The sequence below is a fragment of the Parasteatoda tepidariorum genome, chromosome 11 (genome assembly GCF_982258835.1).
Source record: "Parasteatoda tepidariorum strain Cologne lab strain chromosome 11, Ptep-v5.0, whole genome shotgun sequence".
Classification (NCBI taxonomy): Eukaryota; Metazoa; Arthropoda; class Arachnida; order Araneae; family Theridiidae; genus Parasteatoda; species Parasteatoda tepidariorum.
Window position 1 is genome coordinate 21,655,214 of NC_141765.1, and position 17,645 is coordinate 21,672,858.

The 17,645-nt window shown below is 27.6% G+C and overlaps 1 protein-coding gene across 1 annotated transcript in view; it reads left to right on the forward strand.

Annotated features, from left to right (window-relative positions):
* Nucleotides 1–2,066: 2,066 nt before the first annotated feature.
* LOC107437108 (uncharacterized) overlaps nt 2,067–17,645 on the forward strand; it is a 67,266-nt gene continuing 51,687 nt past the window's right edge. Inside the window, exons 1-2 of the mRNA XM_087155350.1 lie at nt 2,067–2,229; nt 16,440–16,562. Coding sequence (XP_087011476.1) covers nt 2,106–2,229; nt 16,440–16,562 — 247 coding nt within the window. The 5' untranslated portion in view covers nt 2,067–2,105. The remainder of the gene's footprint in view (nt 2,230–16,439; nt 16,563–17,645) is intronic.

Below are 17,645 nucleotides of genomic sequence, written 5' to 3' on the forward strand. Positions count from 1 at the left end.
TAAGTTAAAGTGACACAATTTCATTACGTTTTAAGTTATACAAGCAAATTTTTACTACTTTCTTTTTAAATCATCAGTGAGGTTGTCAATCAAAATTACGATGAACACTTATATGGTTGCTGGTATACCTGATAGCAATAATGGCAATAGTTGAAGATTAAAGAGGAAAAACGATTTATACTAATTTTTCACACAAATAATATTACCATTTGACCACCATTTTGAGGATTACTAAGTTTTGATCAATCAGTACTGTGGAAAATCGGTTCTTCCTGAGAGTTATTAAGCAGTGCAGATGGGCCGAGATGAGGAAAAACGTTTCCTATCCTTTACGCAGATTCATTTTTTCTCAGAATCAGCTCTCATGGGCATAATTCGGTCTTCCTCCTTCATCTTCAGTTTCAATCATTCTTATTTCATTAAAAGCGGAATTTATTTTCAATCGAAATTTCAACTAAGTAGTGAGCTCAAATTCCAACGAGAGCTTTGTGTGTGATGATGATGACAGTACAAGCTTCAATCGTTTATTCACTGCTATGAACAGAATTTTAAATTAGTTCTAACAAAACAGAATTAAAACAGAATAAATCTAAAAGTAGAATTCAATGCCATAATGCAATAGCCAACGGGACTATATCACCGTTTGAAATTTTGACAACTTTCCGACAAACTATAGTATTTAAATTTCACACGGAGTCCTAAGTCTGCTGCCTATACAAGTTAAATTTTGGCTCCTAAATAGTGCAATAAAAGTTTTCGTCAACTAGAATCTAAACACCAAGTAACAGACACGATTCTAAAAAGATAAAATTATAAAATGAAACAGAAAAGAATTTAAAACTACCTTTTCCTAGTAGACTAGAAAAGAGAAAAAAAAATATTTAATAGACCTAAAAGGAAAATAACAGATACGTCATGTTCGTTATGAACTTCTGTTAATACACCGTTTGAAAACGATGCGCCTTAAGTTTTTCGAATTTGGTTCCAAAAAAAATTTACTTTCTCTTTTTCAGTATGCTTAAAAAACGCAATTTTTCAAATTCTCATTTTATTACTTTATTAAGCTGTGCTTTATCTTTTCAACCATATCATACTGAATTTTCATCAAGCTAATTATTTTTCTAAAAAAAAAAAATTGATAACATTCACATTTTGGTAAACAGTTCTTATAATATTGGTAAACAGTTATAAAATTTTGAATTTTTAAGAACATTACCAAGTATTTTATCATTTTTTAAATTTATTCAAGTAACTTGTAACTAAATACTATATTAAGGTATTTTTGTTTGTGGATTGCTAGGGAACTATAATTTCTTTAAAGAAGGAAAAGTTCTTTTAAAAAGGGATAAGTTTTTCAAAAAAAGGGAAAACGATTTCTCATTTAACCTGTTGATACAGATGATGATTGAATTCTCGATAAATATTTATATCTACAATTGATCTAATAATTTTTTGAAAGTTCTTAAAATAGCTGTACGCGGTTATAAATTTTTAAGAACGTTATCAAATATTTTTTCCATTTTTAAATTTATACATATAACTTTAAATATTATATTTAGGTACTTTTGTTTCGTTTTGGTTGTTAGGGAACCATAATTTGTTTACAGAAAAATTTTTCTGAAGAGGGATAATTTTTTTTCATAAAAGGGAAAATGAAATCTTATTTAACTTATTGATACAGATGATAATTGAATGCTATATAAATATTTATATCTAAAACTGATTTAATAGTTCTTTGAAAGTTCTTATAATATCGGTTATCAGTAATAAAGTTTTAAATTTTTAAGAACAGTACCAAGTATTTTATTTATTTTTAAATTTATGCATATAACTTTGAATACTCTATTGAGGTACCTTAGCTTCGTTTTGATTTCTAGGGAACTATAATTTCTTTACAGAAAAGTTCTTCTAAAGAGGGATAATTTTTTCTCATAAGAGGGAAAAGGATTTCTCATTTAACCTGTTGATACAAATTATGAATGATTGCTTATACTTTAGTGAAATGGAGTTCCGCCATTGGCTGGATTTGGCGTGAAATTGTTACAGCACTGTAAGATAAAGTGAACTTGAGTGCACTTTGCCACCAGTTGCGCTACAGAAAACGAATGGCTTACGATGGGAAGAGCATGCGGGTAGCCACTATTAAATTGATTCTGTTCTTTTGGGCTATTGACCCTGAATCGACAACTGCTACTTTCAAGAAACAACTTTCACTTTCTAGGGAAACTGGTAAAGAAATATCCCTTTTTTCTCCCTTTTTTATTCCTATATTTTAAATTAAAAATCCCTAAGTGTTTATAAAATCAAGTGCGCGAGAAAGAAATCAGTTTGCGAAAAGATCGCTTTTTTTTCATGGGCTAAGAACTGGTCACTTGAAATTTTTCAAAATTTTCATTCAGTTTATTTTTGTAAATTTTAAAAGCTATCTTGGTAGATTTGACTACCATTTTTTTTTATTTTGCTTAAAAAAATCGTGTAAGATGTGAAAATATTTGACAAGGAAAATTTTAATTTTATTTAAAACTGACTGATTTTTAGTTTTTGAGTCTTGGTTTTAATATTTGATATGTTTGTTGTCACGTCACGATAGTTTGGATTGTAATGAGAAATCACTAACTCATTAATGGTTATTTAAAACAAATAGTTTCGATAAATTTAATATTATGATAACTTGCTTTTAAAATATAAAAATAATTAAAAGAAATATTAGGCATTTCTTAATGCAAAACTTTTTGGGAGAAATTTAAATTCTAAAAAATTAAATTAATTTTTTCATATTTCTTAAATTTAATTCTTAAATACTTAACGATGAAACCAATAAAAAACTTAGTATTTTTTAGTTTTATATGTGAATATATTTCTTGATATTTTGCCATTAATTTGATCATTTTTGCAAAATAATGAAAGATAAATGTTTATACATTTTTGTTTATGAGTCGTGTAACATTAAATTAAACTATTAGATATTTTTAATTATTAAATTTTAAGAATTGAAACTTATTAAGTTTTTAAGTTAATTTTTTTTAATTTTTAAAACAAAAGGCGTATTTTTATATTTTATAAAGTATATAAAAATATTGTTATGCTTCTCTAAAAAGTGATTTTGTTTTACTTAGCAAACCTTACCTCAAACCTTATTTCTTATTTATATACCCTTCCAGTAATTTATAGACATACGCAAAAATAAATAAAATGTGGAAAATCATTTATCAGTTTTAGCTATTTCATCTGAAAATGAATTAAAAAAAAATAGTTAGATTACCATACTTAAAGAATGGTAGTCACTTCTTGTTAAAAATAAAACTACAATCCTGGTAATAAAGCCAAAATTTTCGGTATTAAATCATTGATTTAGTAATTTTTCTGTTCGTACGATAACGGCTTACCGAAAATTCTGATTTTCACAATTATCGATCTTATTCCCACGCATTTAGTAAAAATAAAGAATTGAAAAGTTAATTCAACCAAATAAATTGTTTTTATGCTATGCTCTAAAGTATCATGATTAAATTTTCACATTTTACCACAGTTGCTACCAAAGAGCATAGTATTAAAATCATATTTTATTGTTAATTTTACCAAAAGTTATTACCAGTGCGTTTCGGTAAAAATTACCCCGCTTTTGTGTGTTCTCATAGAGACAGAAATACAGTAAATTTTACCATATTCTCTTAGTTTTGATCATACTTTTATTTTATTTTCAATGTACTTTTTGAAAATTTGTATGTTTTTTGAAATTTTATATAGCTTATTATATAAAAAAATTGCCTTAATGATTATGAAATAGAGTTATGACTTAGTTAAAATTTTAATTTTTAATTCATTTTCTTCTTTTGTGACTAGTTGTATGTCATTAAGTTTTTAATATTTTAAATAATCGTTCACAACTGCTGTTAAACTATTTGTATTTTGCTTTTATTTTGAAATAATGATAAAATTATTTTCACGAAATTTGTTTCTAAGAAATGATTTTACAATTTAATATTATTATACTATGTTTCAAAAAGAATTATTTATATCTATTAGTAGTTTTTTATTATAATTTTATTTAATCCAGAACGTCGCATGTTAGCATGCTGTTATTTTTATATTAAGATATCAACACAAAACAAATATTTAAGAACTTTTCAATACTTTTCAAGTTTGGCTATAGAAACATTTATCTAATATATATATATATATATATATATATATATATATATATATATATATATATATATATATATATATATATATATATATATATATATATATATATATATATATATATATATATATATATATATATATATATATATATATATATATATATATATATATATATATATATATATATATATATAGTAGAGAGAGAGAGAGAGCATAATAGATAAATAAAAAAAGGACAAAAAGAAGAAAAATGGAGAAAATTATTTTTTCTATTTTTGTCTTTTTCCTATTTTCATTGTTCTGCAATTTTTCCATGCTTATCCACATTTAAAAAAGTAAATTTTCGGACAATTTGCCCAGGAAAAAAACTTTTTTCTGGAATGTCATACGTTAGCATTGCTGTTGTTTTTATATTAAGATATTAACACAAAACAAATACTTAAGAATTTTTTAATCCTTAGTTCTGGAAACATTTACATTAAAATATGTATTTTTTAAAATAAATACAATCAAGAATGAAACCAATCTGCAATTTTTGTGTCATCATATAACCTGGTATTTAAAAAGGTAGATTTTGTGACAATTTGTCTGTGAAAAAAAAATAAAACGAGAATTTTTTAATTCAATTCATAAATATTTCATAAATTGCAGAGAGTAATTCTTGGCATAGCTTCATACATCTAAACATTTCTTCATGTCATAAGTGGCTGAAGTTGTATAGCGACACTTTTCTTATCTACAAAGTATTTGTGCAGCAAACAGCACGATTGATGAGTGCTTCTTTAGGTTTCTTCCTTATCATTAGAAGTCAGAATCGTTCACAATTTTCCCATTATTCAGTAGCCAGATTAAGCAAACTATAATAGAAGCTTAATACTCAAATTTATATCATGTTTATCCTCAAGCAATGTTGTGTATTTTAATAACAATAAGAATAAATAGATATCGTGGTCTCCTCGCTGTAACAAAGCTTTATTGAACGAAACTTCCTGAAGCAAACTGCTTTATTTTCGTAGATTATGCTTAAAGACTTTAGTTCTTATTGGAGAGCATTTTTTTCAACGCATAAATTTCGTCATTAAGAAATATGTATAAATTTGGGAGGAAGAATTACTTGATGTATTAATTTACGTAACTTATTACAGTGCCAGGAAAATTATAAACCAATAGTTGTATTATCTTTGACAAGAGCTTTAGTAGAAGAATTAAGAAGCACTCATATCAAATTAAGGTGTGATTGATTATTGAACTAATAAAAGATACGAACTTTCTTCTTCTTGTTAATGCACAGCAGCCTATTACAAGTCTAGGACGCCTTAAAGACAGCGGTTCCGATCAGACGCTATGGTCTACTAACAATTGATCTTTAATTACTTATGATGCATCAGATCTAAAAAAGGTTAATTTTTAATGATTATATACAACTCTAAGATTACCTCTTATACCTTAAAATTGAGGAGATAGATAGGACCTTAAAAGCTATTTTTTATATCTTATTTTATGTATAAAGTTACTTCTTGTAATAGAGAAAATACGCAAAAAGTAAATATAAAATTAAAAGGACCAAATTGCCAAACTTTCGATCACTCAATTTCTGACTAAACTATTAAAGTTATAGTTTCCTGATTGTGGAAACCCCCGCCCTGTCTTTAGAGTTCAGCATCTAAATCCATCGGAAAAAGCTCTCTTTGTTCTTAAAGTGAATTTTTATGCATTATTTTGCAACTTAAAATATCATCTGCATGAAGATATTTACATATTCTGGCTAATTGGATTTCTAAATCACCGCATTGTAGTGCCCTGAAAATCAGATCATTAGATTAAAAGACTCTATAGTGTTTCGTTTTCTTTTATTTTCTTGCGCACAGTGCATTATTTTCTACTCCATTTTGTTTTTTTTCTTCATAAGCTTACTTTAGAAAAAAAATGGAAGACGGAATTTTTGTAACCACAAAATTATTCTTAGAGGTAGGTTTTGTTACGTTTGTAGGAAATTTTGTTCATTCTTGTGCGATGTCCAATACTTTCTTCATTCCTTCTCCTTATTTTTATTTTTTCTTTAACAAATTTTTAAAGAAATCAGTTTTTAAATCTTTCTCTTATGGACATTCCCATGCGTATTTCTTAGACGAACATTTAAATAAAAGTAATATATATATGAAGTGTGTACATGGATCTCATTTTAAGTATAAACATCAGGTATAGGGATATTTTGCAAAGTTGTTTCTTTTTTACTTTTTGCAATACATTCTAACGTATTGTAGCACTATTACTGAAAGAAAATTATTTACATTAATTAAACAAGAACGTAAAAGCATATAATTTGATGAACAGTATTTGACATTTATATTTTTTAAGTTCTAATTTGAAGTTTCCTTAATGCATACTCTATTTTAGATATTATTCACTCCGAAAATAATTACCAAGTAATAATAAGGAATTTGGGAACTACTTATAAAAGGCAAACTTTGTTTGCTCGTTTAAAAGTTGTTATCTCTACTATTCAGGGAAATATTGTTTGTTGGCTGGAAATTAATAGTCTGTTCTTTAAATATACGTTATTAAGCTAATCGGAAACTGTTATGTTGCTTATAGCATTTATATGAATTTTTAGTTTTGTTTTAAAACAAGAAAAATATTTTTCATTAGATATTTCTCTTAGAATAGTTATAGAAAAATAACATTTTATCTAAATTTTAATTGGATACATTGAATATTCAAAATGTTGTTACAATTATAATTATCTTAATTATAGATTTAGTTTAAATCTCTTTTTACTATTATTGTATAAGAATAAATTATTAAAACATAAACCGAAAAAACTCCAGTTGTTGTACGCAACTTTTGATAAGCTCACTACATGCAGAGAAAAAAAATCTGGTAAAATTACTAAACTGAACGATAATTTACATTTTTGTTAAAATCAAACAAACATAATACTGCTTAATAAAATCAAGATAAACGGTATTTAAACCATTCATTTGGTAATTTTTCCGTTCATATGATAACGGTTAACCGGAAATTCTGGTTTTCAAAATTATAGTTCTTATTCAACACATTTAGTAAAATATACAAAACTGAAGAGCAAAATTCTACCGAATAAAAGGTGTTTATGCCATGCTCTAAGGCAGCATTAAAAAATTACCATTTATAACTTACTATAAAACAATATTTCATTGCTAATTTTACCAAAATCATTGCCAAAGCACTTTGGGAAAAAATACCCAACTTTTTGGTGTTCCCATAGAGCAAGAAACACGATAAATTTTACCATATTCTGGTAAGTTTGAACATACTTTTGTACTCTGTGTACCAATAAGATCTTTTGATATCACTCGCTGTAACATTAAGAGGTTAGCACTACCTGTATTGCTTTTCTAACTATCCCAATAACAGTCTTAGTTATAACGTTAATATATATTACCATGCTAATGGAGATTTGATACATCAACTGAAAAATAAATTAATCGGAGAAACCTAAAAAAATTTATTTGTAATAAGATTCAATATCGGGAAATGTCTTAAAAATGTTTTGCTGACATATTTTCAATGTTTTCAGTTACAAAACAGAAGGGATGTGTAATATGATTCCCTCCTACGTATTGTTGGATCTAAAGATACTATATTTTATTATGAAACAAATCAAACAATCCACTTCCTAAAATGGTACCTGCGTGGGCAATTATTTCCGTTCTAGAAATTTCAAGTGTGCGTGGTCTTAAAAGTTCATCTTTCTTAAATGACTTTAAACTAAATAAGAGCTGCTCCTCATATTTTTATATTCTGTAAATGACTGAGTGTTGAGTTTGTCAAGGTAACAGTCAAAATTTTAAGAGTTTCTCATAATTGAGGAAAATTAAAAGCTGTATTGTTTCATATGTTCGAGTGGTTTCTTAATAAATCTTGAAATTCTATTTGAACTTTAATTGATATGAGATTTCACTTTAGTTATAACAAGCACAGAGAGCAAAATGAAAAAAAAGCTTACTGATGCAATGTATAATGAACAGTACGCAAAAAAGTTTACATTTTGGAACTCAGTTTCAATCGTTCGAGGGGTTTAACTTCAAATTTGTAAACAATTTAGTGCAGACCATATTTTAAAGTATGAAATCAGACACAAAAATGCATTTTATTTGAACAAAATTATTAATAATTATAATTAATTACTAATTGAAATTATTTTTAGACGGAATCGGATTTCTGACTCCTTTAATATAGCGCGAACGGAGATCTAGGAAATATGGTCGAAATAGTTTGGTCAGAAGAGCAGTTGAAAGTCTAGATCCTTTGACGTTAGTTTTACTTTTTGCATATTTTGTCATTTTTTTAAGCAAATTGAAAAATTTTCATTCGCAATTATAAAATTTGTTTATCCCAAGGTAATTACATGCAAAAAATAATTTTTTTCAAATTATTTATTATTTTTCATTATTTTATTTAATAATAGTCGAAAATATTTTACATCATTTTAAAGAACGTAGTTTTTACAGGACGAAAAATAAAATCGGTCGCTTGAGAAATCGAATTTTAAAGAAGTCGTATATTTAAAATTCGACTTCTCAGGAACTATTCGACAGATTTTGCTCAAATTTTGTATTCTGCCATGTAAAATTACATTTTTTAAAATGACATAAAAATTGAGTTTCTTACAATTCAAATCTTTTTTGACCAGTATTAAGCAAAATATGAAAAAAATATATTTACAAAAAGTTATTTTTTGCATGCAATTATCTTAAAATGAACGAGCTTTATAATTGTTTGCTAAAATTTCTCAATTCGTTTAAAACGTTCTCGAGATATATCGAAATACACAAAAAATAAAATTAACGTTACGTAGCCTAAACCTTGGATTGATGTCCTGACCAAACTATTGGGACCATATTTCCAACATTGCGGCTACCACCTACCTATATTTTCGTGGACAGAAATTCAAATCCGTCAAAAAAAAGGTATGTTTATTCAGAGAAAGTACGTTTTTGTGTTTGATTTCGTAATTAAAAATATCATCTCCAGTAATTAATTAGCATATTTGAGGTCACCTCCTATAACCCTTAAGAATGAGTCCTAGAACGTGAAGATCAAAAAGTTATTCAGGGTGGTCCACTTTTTTTTTTTTACTGTACGATATTCATAAGATCTTTTATCGAACGGTAACATGCTGCACTAAGCAAACATATTCAAAAGTCTGTCACTACTATTATTCGATTACTATCATTCGATTATTTTTCACAATCCACTCGCTTTTATTTAAAGCTATCTTTACATCGGTACTCGAACCCACTCTCCTTTAATCGGTGCTTGAAACCAGTGTCATTTGATCAATTTTTATCGTCCACTCTCTTTTGTTTAAAACTTGAATCCACTATCTTTACATAGGTACTCGAACCCATTCTCCTTTAATCGGGGTTTGAAAAATTGCTATCATTCGATCAATTTTTACAATTTAACCATTATAATCTTCGAACCATTAAGGTTGAGTCTTTAGCGTGAAGATTCTATCACCAAATCAAAGGTTATTAAGGGTGGTTAATTTTTTCCTCACTATTAGAGCCACAATTAAGTTCACTTTTTTGAAACCTTAACCCTAATTCGCTCCCAACCTGGAACTACACCAAACTAAACTAACCTAATCTCGACAGCATGATACTCTAATATATTATGAATAGAAAGATGATAAAATTTGACGCCTACAAAATCAACAAAAAATGAGTATTTGTATGTTCAAACAAATATATTCAACAAAGTACACTCAATAAAGACATATAAAAGATACATATAACATACATATATAAAAGGCATATAACATTGGATATACAAGACATATAAAAATTTTTCATTAATAATAATAATAATAATAATGCTTATTTTATTTTATTTTTACTATGCATATATTATGTTCCACTTCCATTTACGACTACTAATGTTCAATTCCGTAGTCTTGTAATTTTGAACAAAATCCAGAAGGCAAGGGAACACCTGGATCAAGTATTAGGAGAAATTCGCCTTCGTGAAGGGCTTTTTGATGGAACTAACCCGCATTTGCGTCACATGGAGGGGAAAAACACGACAACCTTCCCCGGTTAGTCCGACGGCAAGGGAACTTTTACCCGTGATCCGTATACCACTGAGGATTTTTTAAGTCTACACTGCGGTCGGAGCACTGTGTTGTGAAGAATTCGAACCCAGTTCCCCTAATTGGAAGGCGAAAGCACTATCCCCTGAGCCACCACAGCTCTGATGGCTCATTTTGATCTGAAGGTAGTTGGGCTTTAAGCCGCAACTGAGATTTGAACCTTAGTCCTTTCACAATAGCAGCTCTGTGCTTTGCTTTAACCACGGAACCGTCTCGACTCTTTCATTTACATAATAATACAATTTTACAAGATAATGGCAAAAAATATCGTCTTTTATGATAGAAATAAATAAAGTTGTGTAATACAAGTAATAATTCAATACATTTTTTTATCATTAATAAATTAATCATAAATAAATTTTTTGTAGCAACTTTTCAAAGTAACTGTAAACAGTTTTAAGCCCCCGAGTATATTAAATACGTAAAAATATTTCAGTTTAAAAACATTTTTAGAACCAATTCTTAATTTGACCCCTGCTATGTTTATTTACTGACCGGACATAAAGTGTTTTTCGTCAATAGAGTAACCGAAATACGGAATAAGAAAGCAGCTGGCTTATTGCAGCTCTGATGATTTTGTCAAAAAAATATGAGACTTTTATTGAATCTAAGCAAACACTATTGCAGATACATTGAGATAAATCGAATAAAGCGACCCAAATTGCCTTTAGCTTCTTTCCGGACCATATTTTTCTTAATTTAAGATCGTTTTATTTGTTACGGACATACCTTCTCGTTTGTTGAAAAAATATTATTTTTGAAGAAATGTAATTCTTCAAACAATGTTAGCTAAACATTTTTTCTCTTTTATGCTGCTACTAATGTAAAAACAAATACAGCAAACTCTGTTTAATTTTATCTTCTTCTTTGCCAATTTAGGTTTCGAATTGTATAGAAGTCAAAACAAAGAAATAGTGCTATTCGAATTTGCCAAAAAGAATTACATACTAAAAAGTCTAAATTTAGATGCTGTTTTTTGGGAACTTTTTTCACCTAATTATCACTATAAATGTTTTTATTTTTTATGTACACCAGATATTATTCTCGCAACCTGAAAAACATATTATAACAGTATTGGGAGGGAACGATGTTTCAGTGTTCAATTTTTTAAACTCTAGAAACAGAATAGTAATTAAATTCTTAAAAAAACAACTGTATAAATATGAAAAAATAGGGGCACAAGCACGTAAAAAAATATAAGTACTTTTGCCCGTATAATTCATGAGCAAATACTGTTGTTTGCTAAATAAAAACGAAATCTCTTAAGCGTAATGCGATTTCTTAATAGCATATCAAGTGGTTTTTAATCTTAAAAATCTTTAAAAAACTTAAATTTTAAAAATCTTAAAATTTTGAAAAACTTAAAATTATAAAAATCTTAAAATTTTAAAAGTCTTAAAATTTTCAAAATCTTTAAAAATCTTAAAATTTCTAATCATTAAAGTAAAAAATCTTCAAATTGAGACAAATTATTGATAAATAATCAAAAATCGAAAAAAAATAATTTATAAATAGAGTATTTGCCTTTCATCCCTAACAGATTTTAATATTTACTGACGAAAGGTTGTGGAACAAATTTTTTCGGACTATTTTCTTAAACTTACGGGAATTATTTTTACTAATAAACACATTTTAACTGACCATACATTTTATTTACTTTCCGGTTCCCCTAATATTTTTAGAATGGGCATGTTTGACGAAGGTATGTATACTTTTTGAAAAAAGCATAAGCTGTATTTATGAATTTTTGTTGATTTTTTGTTTCATTTTGTGCACTCATATATAAATAGTGTATAATTTTATGTGTTCAGTAGGTTCTCAGTTAGTGTATTCCATTCCTCATTAGCATAGTATCTGGTAAAAAAATATTTAATATTCTTTGGAACAAAAAAATAATTAGATTTTCTATTAGTTTACTCTGCTCTTTTTGTCAGTTACTGTTATCTTACTTGTTTCAAAAGGCATTATATTTTAAAAAATAATTTAAAAATTACATTAAATAGGGTCGTTTGTTTTCTGTAAATAAACGCGTATAATGAATAAATTAAAATAATAATGAAAACAATAATCATTAATTTCTGAAACACGAAATAATAATTTCGTGTTTCAGAAATTTCTACTTTTAGAATGTACAAATATATTTTAAGTTGAAACAATATTTTTAAATCAACATGCATTTTTTTTCAATTTCAAATTATTGTTCAGATTTCAGACCTAAGTAAACTGAACACAGGTGCTTGCTTGTGCTGTTGGTTATTACAAGAAATGCTTCTGTGTTCATTTACTGTAATTTTTAGACAAAAAAAAAAAAAAAAAACACGATGTGCTACTTATTGTTTTTTTGGTATTTCTTCTAACCACTATTTGTTGGTAGAATCAGTTATACTTATGACCTAGAAGGAATTCAGAGAAAGTTAGTTCGAAAAAAAAAGTAAATTAGGTATTAAATCTAGGGTAAACGATTCGCAGAATTGATTGGGCTAAAATGCGCCTTTCATAATAGAACTAAACCTAGATTCTAAACTACCCCCTCCCCCATTATCCTCACGTGTATTAATCACAAATATGTTGGATAATGTTATAACGTTTGTTGTTCTTATGCGTGTTTAGTTAATTTATTTTCTAATTTATGAAAATACGATTGAAAAATGTAATTTTTAAAATCAATAAATATAGTTATATGAACTACATCAATTGTACTCTAATAAGTTATATTTATGTATTCTAATAGCATGCCTGTGAAATTATTAATTATTAAGTTAGAAAACTGTTACAGAGCTAAGTATTCTGCAGTTATGTGATATGTTCAATATTTTTAATTTATGATGTTTTATATTATGTTAATTTTTCTTTATTTAATAAATATTAGTTTCATGTGTTTAGAAAAACTCATCAGTGCTTATTAAAATAGTTACAAGGTGAACAAATTATTATTCACTCCTTGGAAAAGAGAAGGAAAGAAATAGTTATTTTCTAACCTATATTGGATTTAAAAATATTTTTAAATGCATTTTATAGAGCCGTGATTGCTCAGGGGATAGAGAGTTCACGTTCCAATGAGGTGAACCTGGATCGAATCCTAGCCATGGCTGGTCGATACGAATTCCGCATCCTGCTTGCACCGACAGCTGACGTAAAATATCCTCAGTTGTAGACGGATAATGGGTGAGAGTCCCCTTGCCGTCAGACTAACTGTGGGAGGTTTTCATGGTTTTCCTCTCCATGTGACGCAAATGCGGGTTAGTTCCATCAAAAAGTCCTCCACTAAGGGGAAATTCTCCCAATACTTTATCCGGGATATCTCTTCTGGATAAGGTTTAAAATTACAAGACTACGGAGTGGAACATAAGTAGTTGTAAACCCAAAACATTGGGTCACCTGCTCAACAAGGGTTATAAATAAAAAAAAAAAAAATTAAAAAAAAAAAATAAATAAATAAATAAAATTAAATAAAATAAAATGAAATAAAGTAAAATAAAATGCCTTTTATAGAGCTGTGGTTGCTCAGGGGATAGAGCGTTCGCCTTCCAATAATATGAACTGGATTTGAATCCCAACGATAGCTGGTCAATATGAATTCCGCATCAGGCTGGCACAGACCACAGTGCTGTGTGAAATATTCTCATTGGTAGACGGAATATGGGCTAGAGTCCCAATTGTCGTCAGGTAAACAATGGGAGGTTTTAATGCTTTTCTTCTCCACGTAACACAAATGCGAGTTAGTTCCATCAAAAAGTTCTCCACGAAGGCAAATTTCTCCCAAAATTCGATGTTGAAAAAGAATGTTTTTTTGCCTGATTTCGTAACTTTGAATATCGCCTGCAGTAATTAATTAGCATAGTTGAGGTCACCCCTTTAATTCATTAAGATTGAGTACTAGTAATTGAGTTTCAGATCATTAGATCAAAAGTTATTCAAGGTAATTCGTTTTTGCATTTTGTACATACTGATGAAGTATGAATATAATAATATAATAATGATAAATATGTTGTGGAAAATATGTGATACATTATATTATGCCTTGCATCGTCTTTATTTTAATACTATTGAACCTACTCCTCTCATTATATGCTATTTTCTCTTCTTTTTTAAAATATTTTTCGCGATCAATTAGAAACCATATCAAACAATCACGATGTTGTAAAAGGATAAATGCAGTTAAAAGCATTTAGATAAATATTCACGAACGTGAGTAGCTGCATTTCAAATCGGTTTTTATGAACTATAATTATATATTTGGCAGTGTGTAAGCAAAAAGTCTGTAACTGATTTAATGGTAGCTTAACTGAAGCGATTTTGTAAAAGTTTTTGAAATCGTTTACAGCGTAAGCAAATAACACCAATAGTTGTGATGGTTAATATTACTTGTTTTGATTACTTATGAAGTACACGTGTTATGCATTTGAATTGACACTCATTGTCAGTTTTTATAACTTTAAAAAGGTATTAAAAATAGAGAGATAGAGAAATGCATGTTAGATAATTGAGTATAATTATTGGATAATAATATTTTTCCTGCAACCAAGTGTTATTATTTGAAATTTTGGAGCATATAAATACTCATTAAGTGTCGTAGAAAATAAAAAAAAAAAACTGCGCTTGGTTGTTATCTGAATTAAAAGGTAATTAATTTTTGACGAATTGGTTATTTATATTTTTCTTTGTAGTCTTTGTTGAAGATTATTTTGGATTCTTCAATTATTTTAAATTTAATGAGAGAACAGTCAAAAGTATGAAAAACCTATGATTTTTTTGTATTTTTCAATTCCAATTCGAGGTTTTTCAAAAACGATTTATTTTTAGTTCTATGATTACTTCAGTTCTTATAGTCTACATTAGTTCGCGTGAACTGCCTTTTTATAGTTACTGCCCTTTTAGTTTAGTGTGCCTTCACATAGTTACATATTGGATGTATTTTTCTCTTACGTGTCTAACAACATAAGCTATACATTTCTAAAGCAAAAACAACGTGAATAAAGCACAAATGAAAATAAATAAATGGACAATCTATAGTTTCAGTTTTATAAACAGGAACCGTCCTCAGTGTTGATACTGAGGAGGGTTCTTGTTTATAGAACTGAAACTATAGTATGTCCATTTATGTACTTTCATTTGTGCTTTATTTACCTTATTTTTTGCTTTTGTCAACATGACATAAACATGATATAAATTTTCAGTACACCTCTATTTTAGAAAATAGGTTTAAAAAAAAGCATGGAACATTTTTTTCCTGTGCCTTAATATACATAAAAAAATATTTTTAGCATGGTTTATTTTAATTTAACCCTGATTAACCATAATATTAAAAAGAAGAATTTATGAGTATTTTTTTAAAGCTGCTGTATGAGTGTTTTTTAAAGCTGTTGTAAAGCTGCTACCCCCGTAAGAAGTATTAAATCCTACCGACAAAGCAACCTCTCCTCATTGTGTGTTTTAAAAACTCCTGTTGAAAGGTAAGGGGTAACTCAAACAATTTTAGAGGGATATTCCATCGCCGCGCAAAATTTCTCTATTCACTACTCGCTGTCATTGATAATTTCATGTGCTTTTTCATTTGCTTCTTAAAATATGCACTAATATTTAAAAAATATTAGTACTATTAGTAAGTAGAACAAAAATGAAATAAAACAAATTTAATTAAATATATTATAAGCTAAAGTTTTCATCAGTAAATATCTCATCAGTAAATATTTCATCAGTAAATATCTCAACACAAAAAAAGTTCAGAAAATACAGCACCCGAAATTTTTGTCCATTGTTTTGCTCAATATTTTCATATAGTGCTATTCAAAACTATTCCCAATGTTAAGTTGTTATTGGGAATTAGGGGCGTATTTTTGATTCCCAATAATCCCTGATGTTCATTTATGCTGTTTAAGTGGGCTGAATTCTTTCTTGATGTATATATTATAAGATATCATATTATTTTACGATGTCAGTCAAATAAGATTGAAGCTGAAGCAACTTGAAAAAGTAAATATTTAATGTTTATCTCCTCATAAATATTGTGCTCTATCGCATTTCTTTAATTGCTAAACTATTATCTTAGTTACTCGTCAACAATTTTTACGAAAATTTAAGAAAATTCAATTAATAGAAATAAATTTTTATTAATATCCTATCTTAGTTTTAAGAACTCCTTTATTTTTTATAGCAGGACAATTCAAATGCGAAGCAGAAGAATTTCCTTGTGGAAACACATCAGTTTGTTTAGAACGAGTGAAACATTGTGATGGTATTAAGCATTGCCCCAATGGGGAAGATGAACAAGGATGTGGTAAGTTACTTTACGCAAAATATTTATAGTAAAGCTAATAGATATACAATAAATATATAATAATATTTTTATTTAAATACAAGCGAAAAAATTCTTGACATGACCAATATAAGCTATATGTTCTTTCCCAAAAGTTAAAATTTTATTGCTCCTGTCACATAATCTTGCTCCGATGAGCAAAAAAGAAACAGGCTTTAGAAAATTTCATTTAAATTGGACTTTCAACCAAAGCGATTCTCAAGCGCCTTGAAGTTGAAGCACTTATTGAAAAATTTAACATTATTGTGTTTTTATCAATAATACATGAAATTTTAAAACAGAGCTATAAAGAATAATTTATAGAAAATAAAAAAAATGAAATATTATTTTTTCCTGAAAGTGGAGAATTTTCAAAACATTTGGTGACTATTTCTTAATATGGAGTCCTTTCTAATTGGAGCCCTCAATCTCAAAATTGTAGAAAGCTTGTGAAATGTCATTCCTCTTATAACGCTATATATGCTTCAAACTTAGCTGATTTTATACAATATGATTAAAAAAAAATTTCTACCAACATTTTTAAAAATATGTGGATGTTTTTGAAAAATTTTACGCTCTTTGCTTAATACGGAAAAAAGTTTCAAATAGATTCTTCTCTGTAAAAGAGTATGAAAATTTCGTAAGTGCCTATCCTCATATAGCAAAATAAGTACTCCAAAGTTGTTAGTTGATGTTGGAATAAATATGAATCAATTTAAAATTTTTCATAAATATTTGTAATTATATATCAGAATTTTCAAACATTTGATACGTATTCCTTGATATCATAGCAATTTCAATTAAATCAGTCTTCATAAAAAATTATAAAAAGTTTTAAGAGTATCTATCTTCATTTAACACTACTTATGCTGTGATCATTGACCGATTTCGAACTAAATATGCTTAAATTAGTATTTTCCTGTAAACTTATATATATATATATGTTTTTTTGCTATAACTTTAAAAATATTCAACAAGATTAAAAAAATAGTTTTAGCGCAATTGAAAATTAATTACAAAGTTTTCTTTAAAATTCGAAAAAATTCGTTGAAATCTGTGCGATAT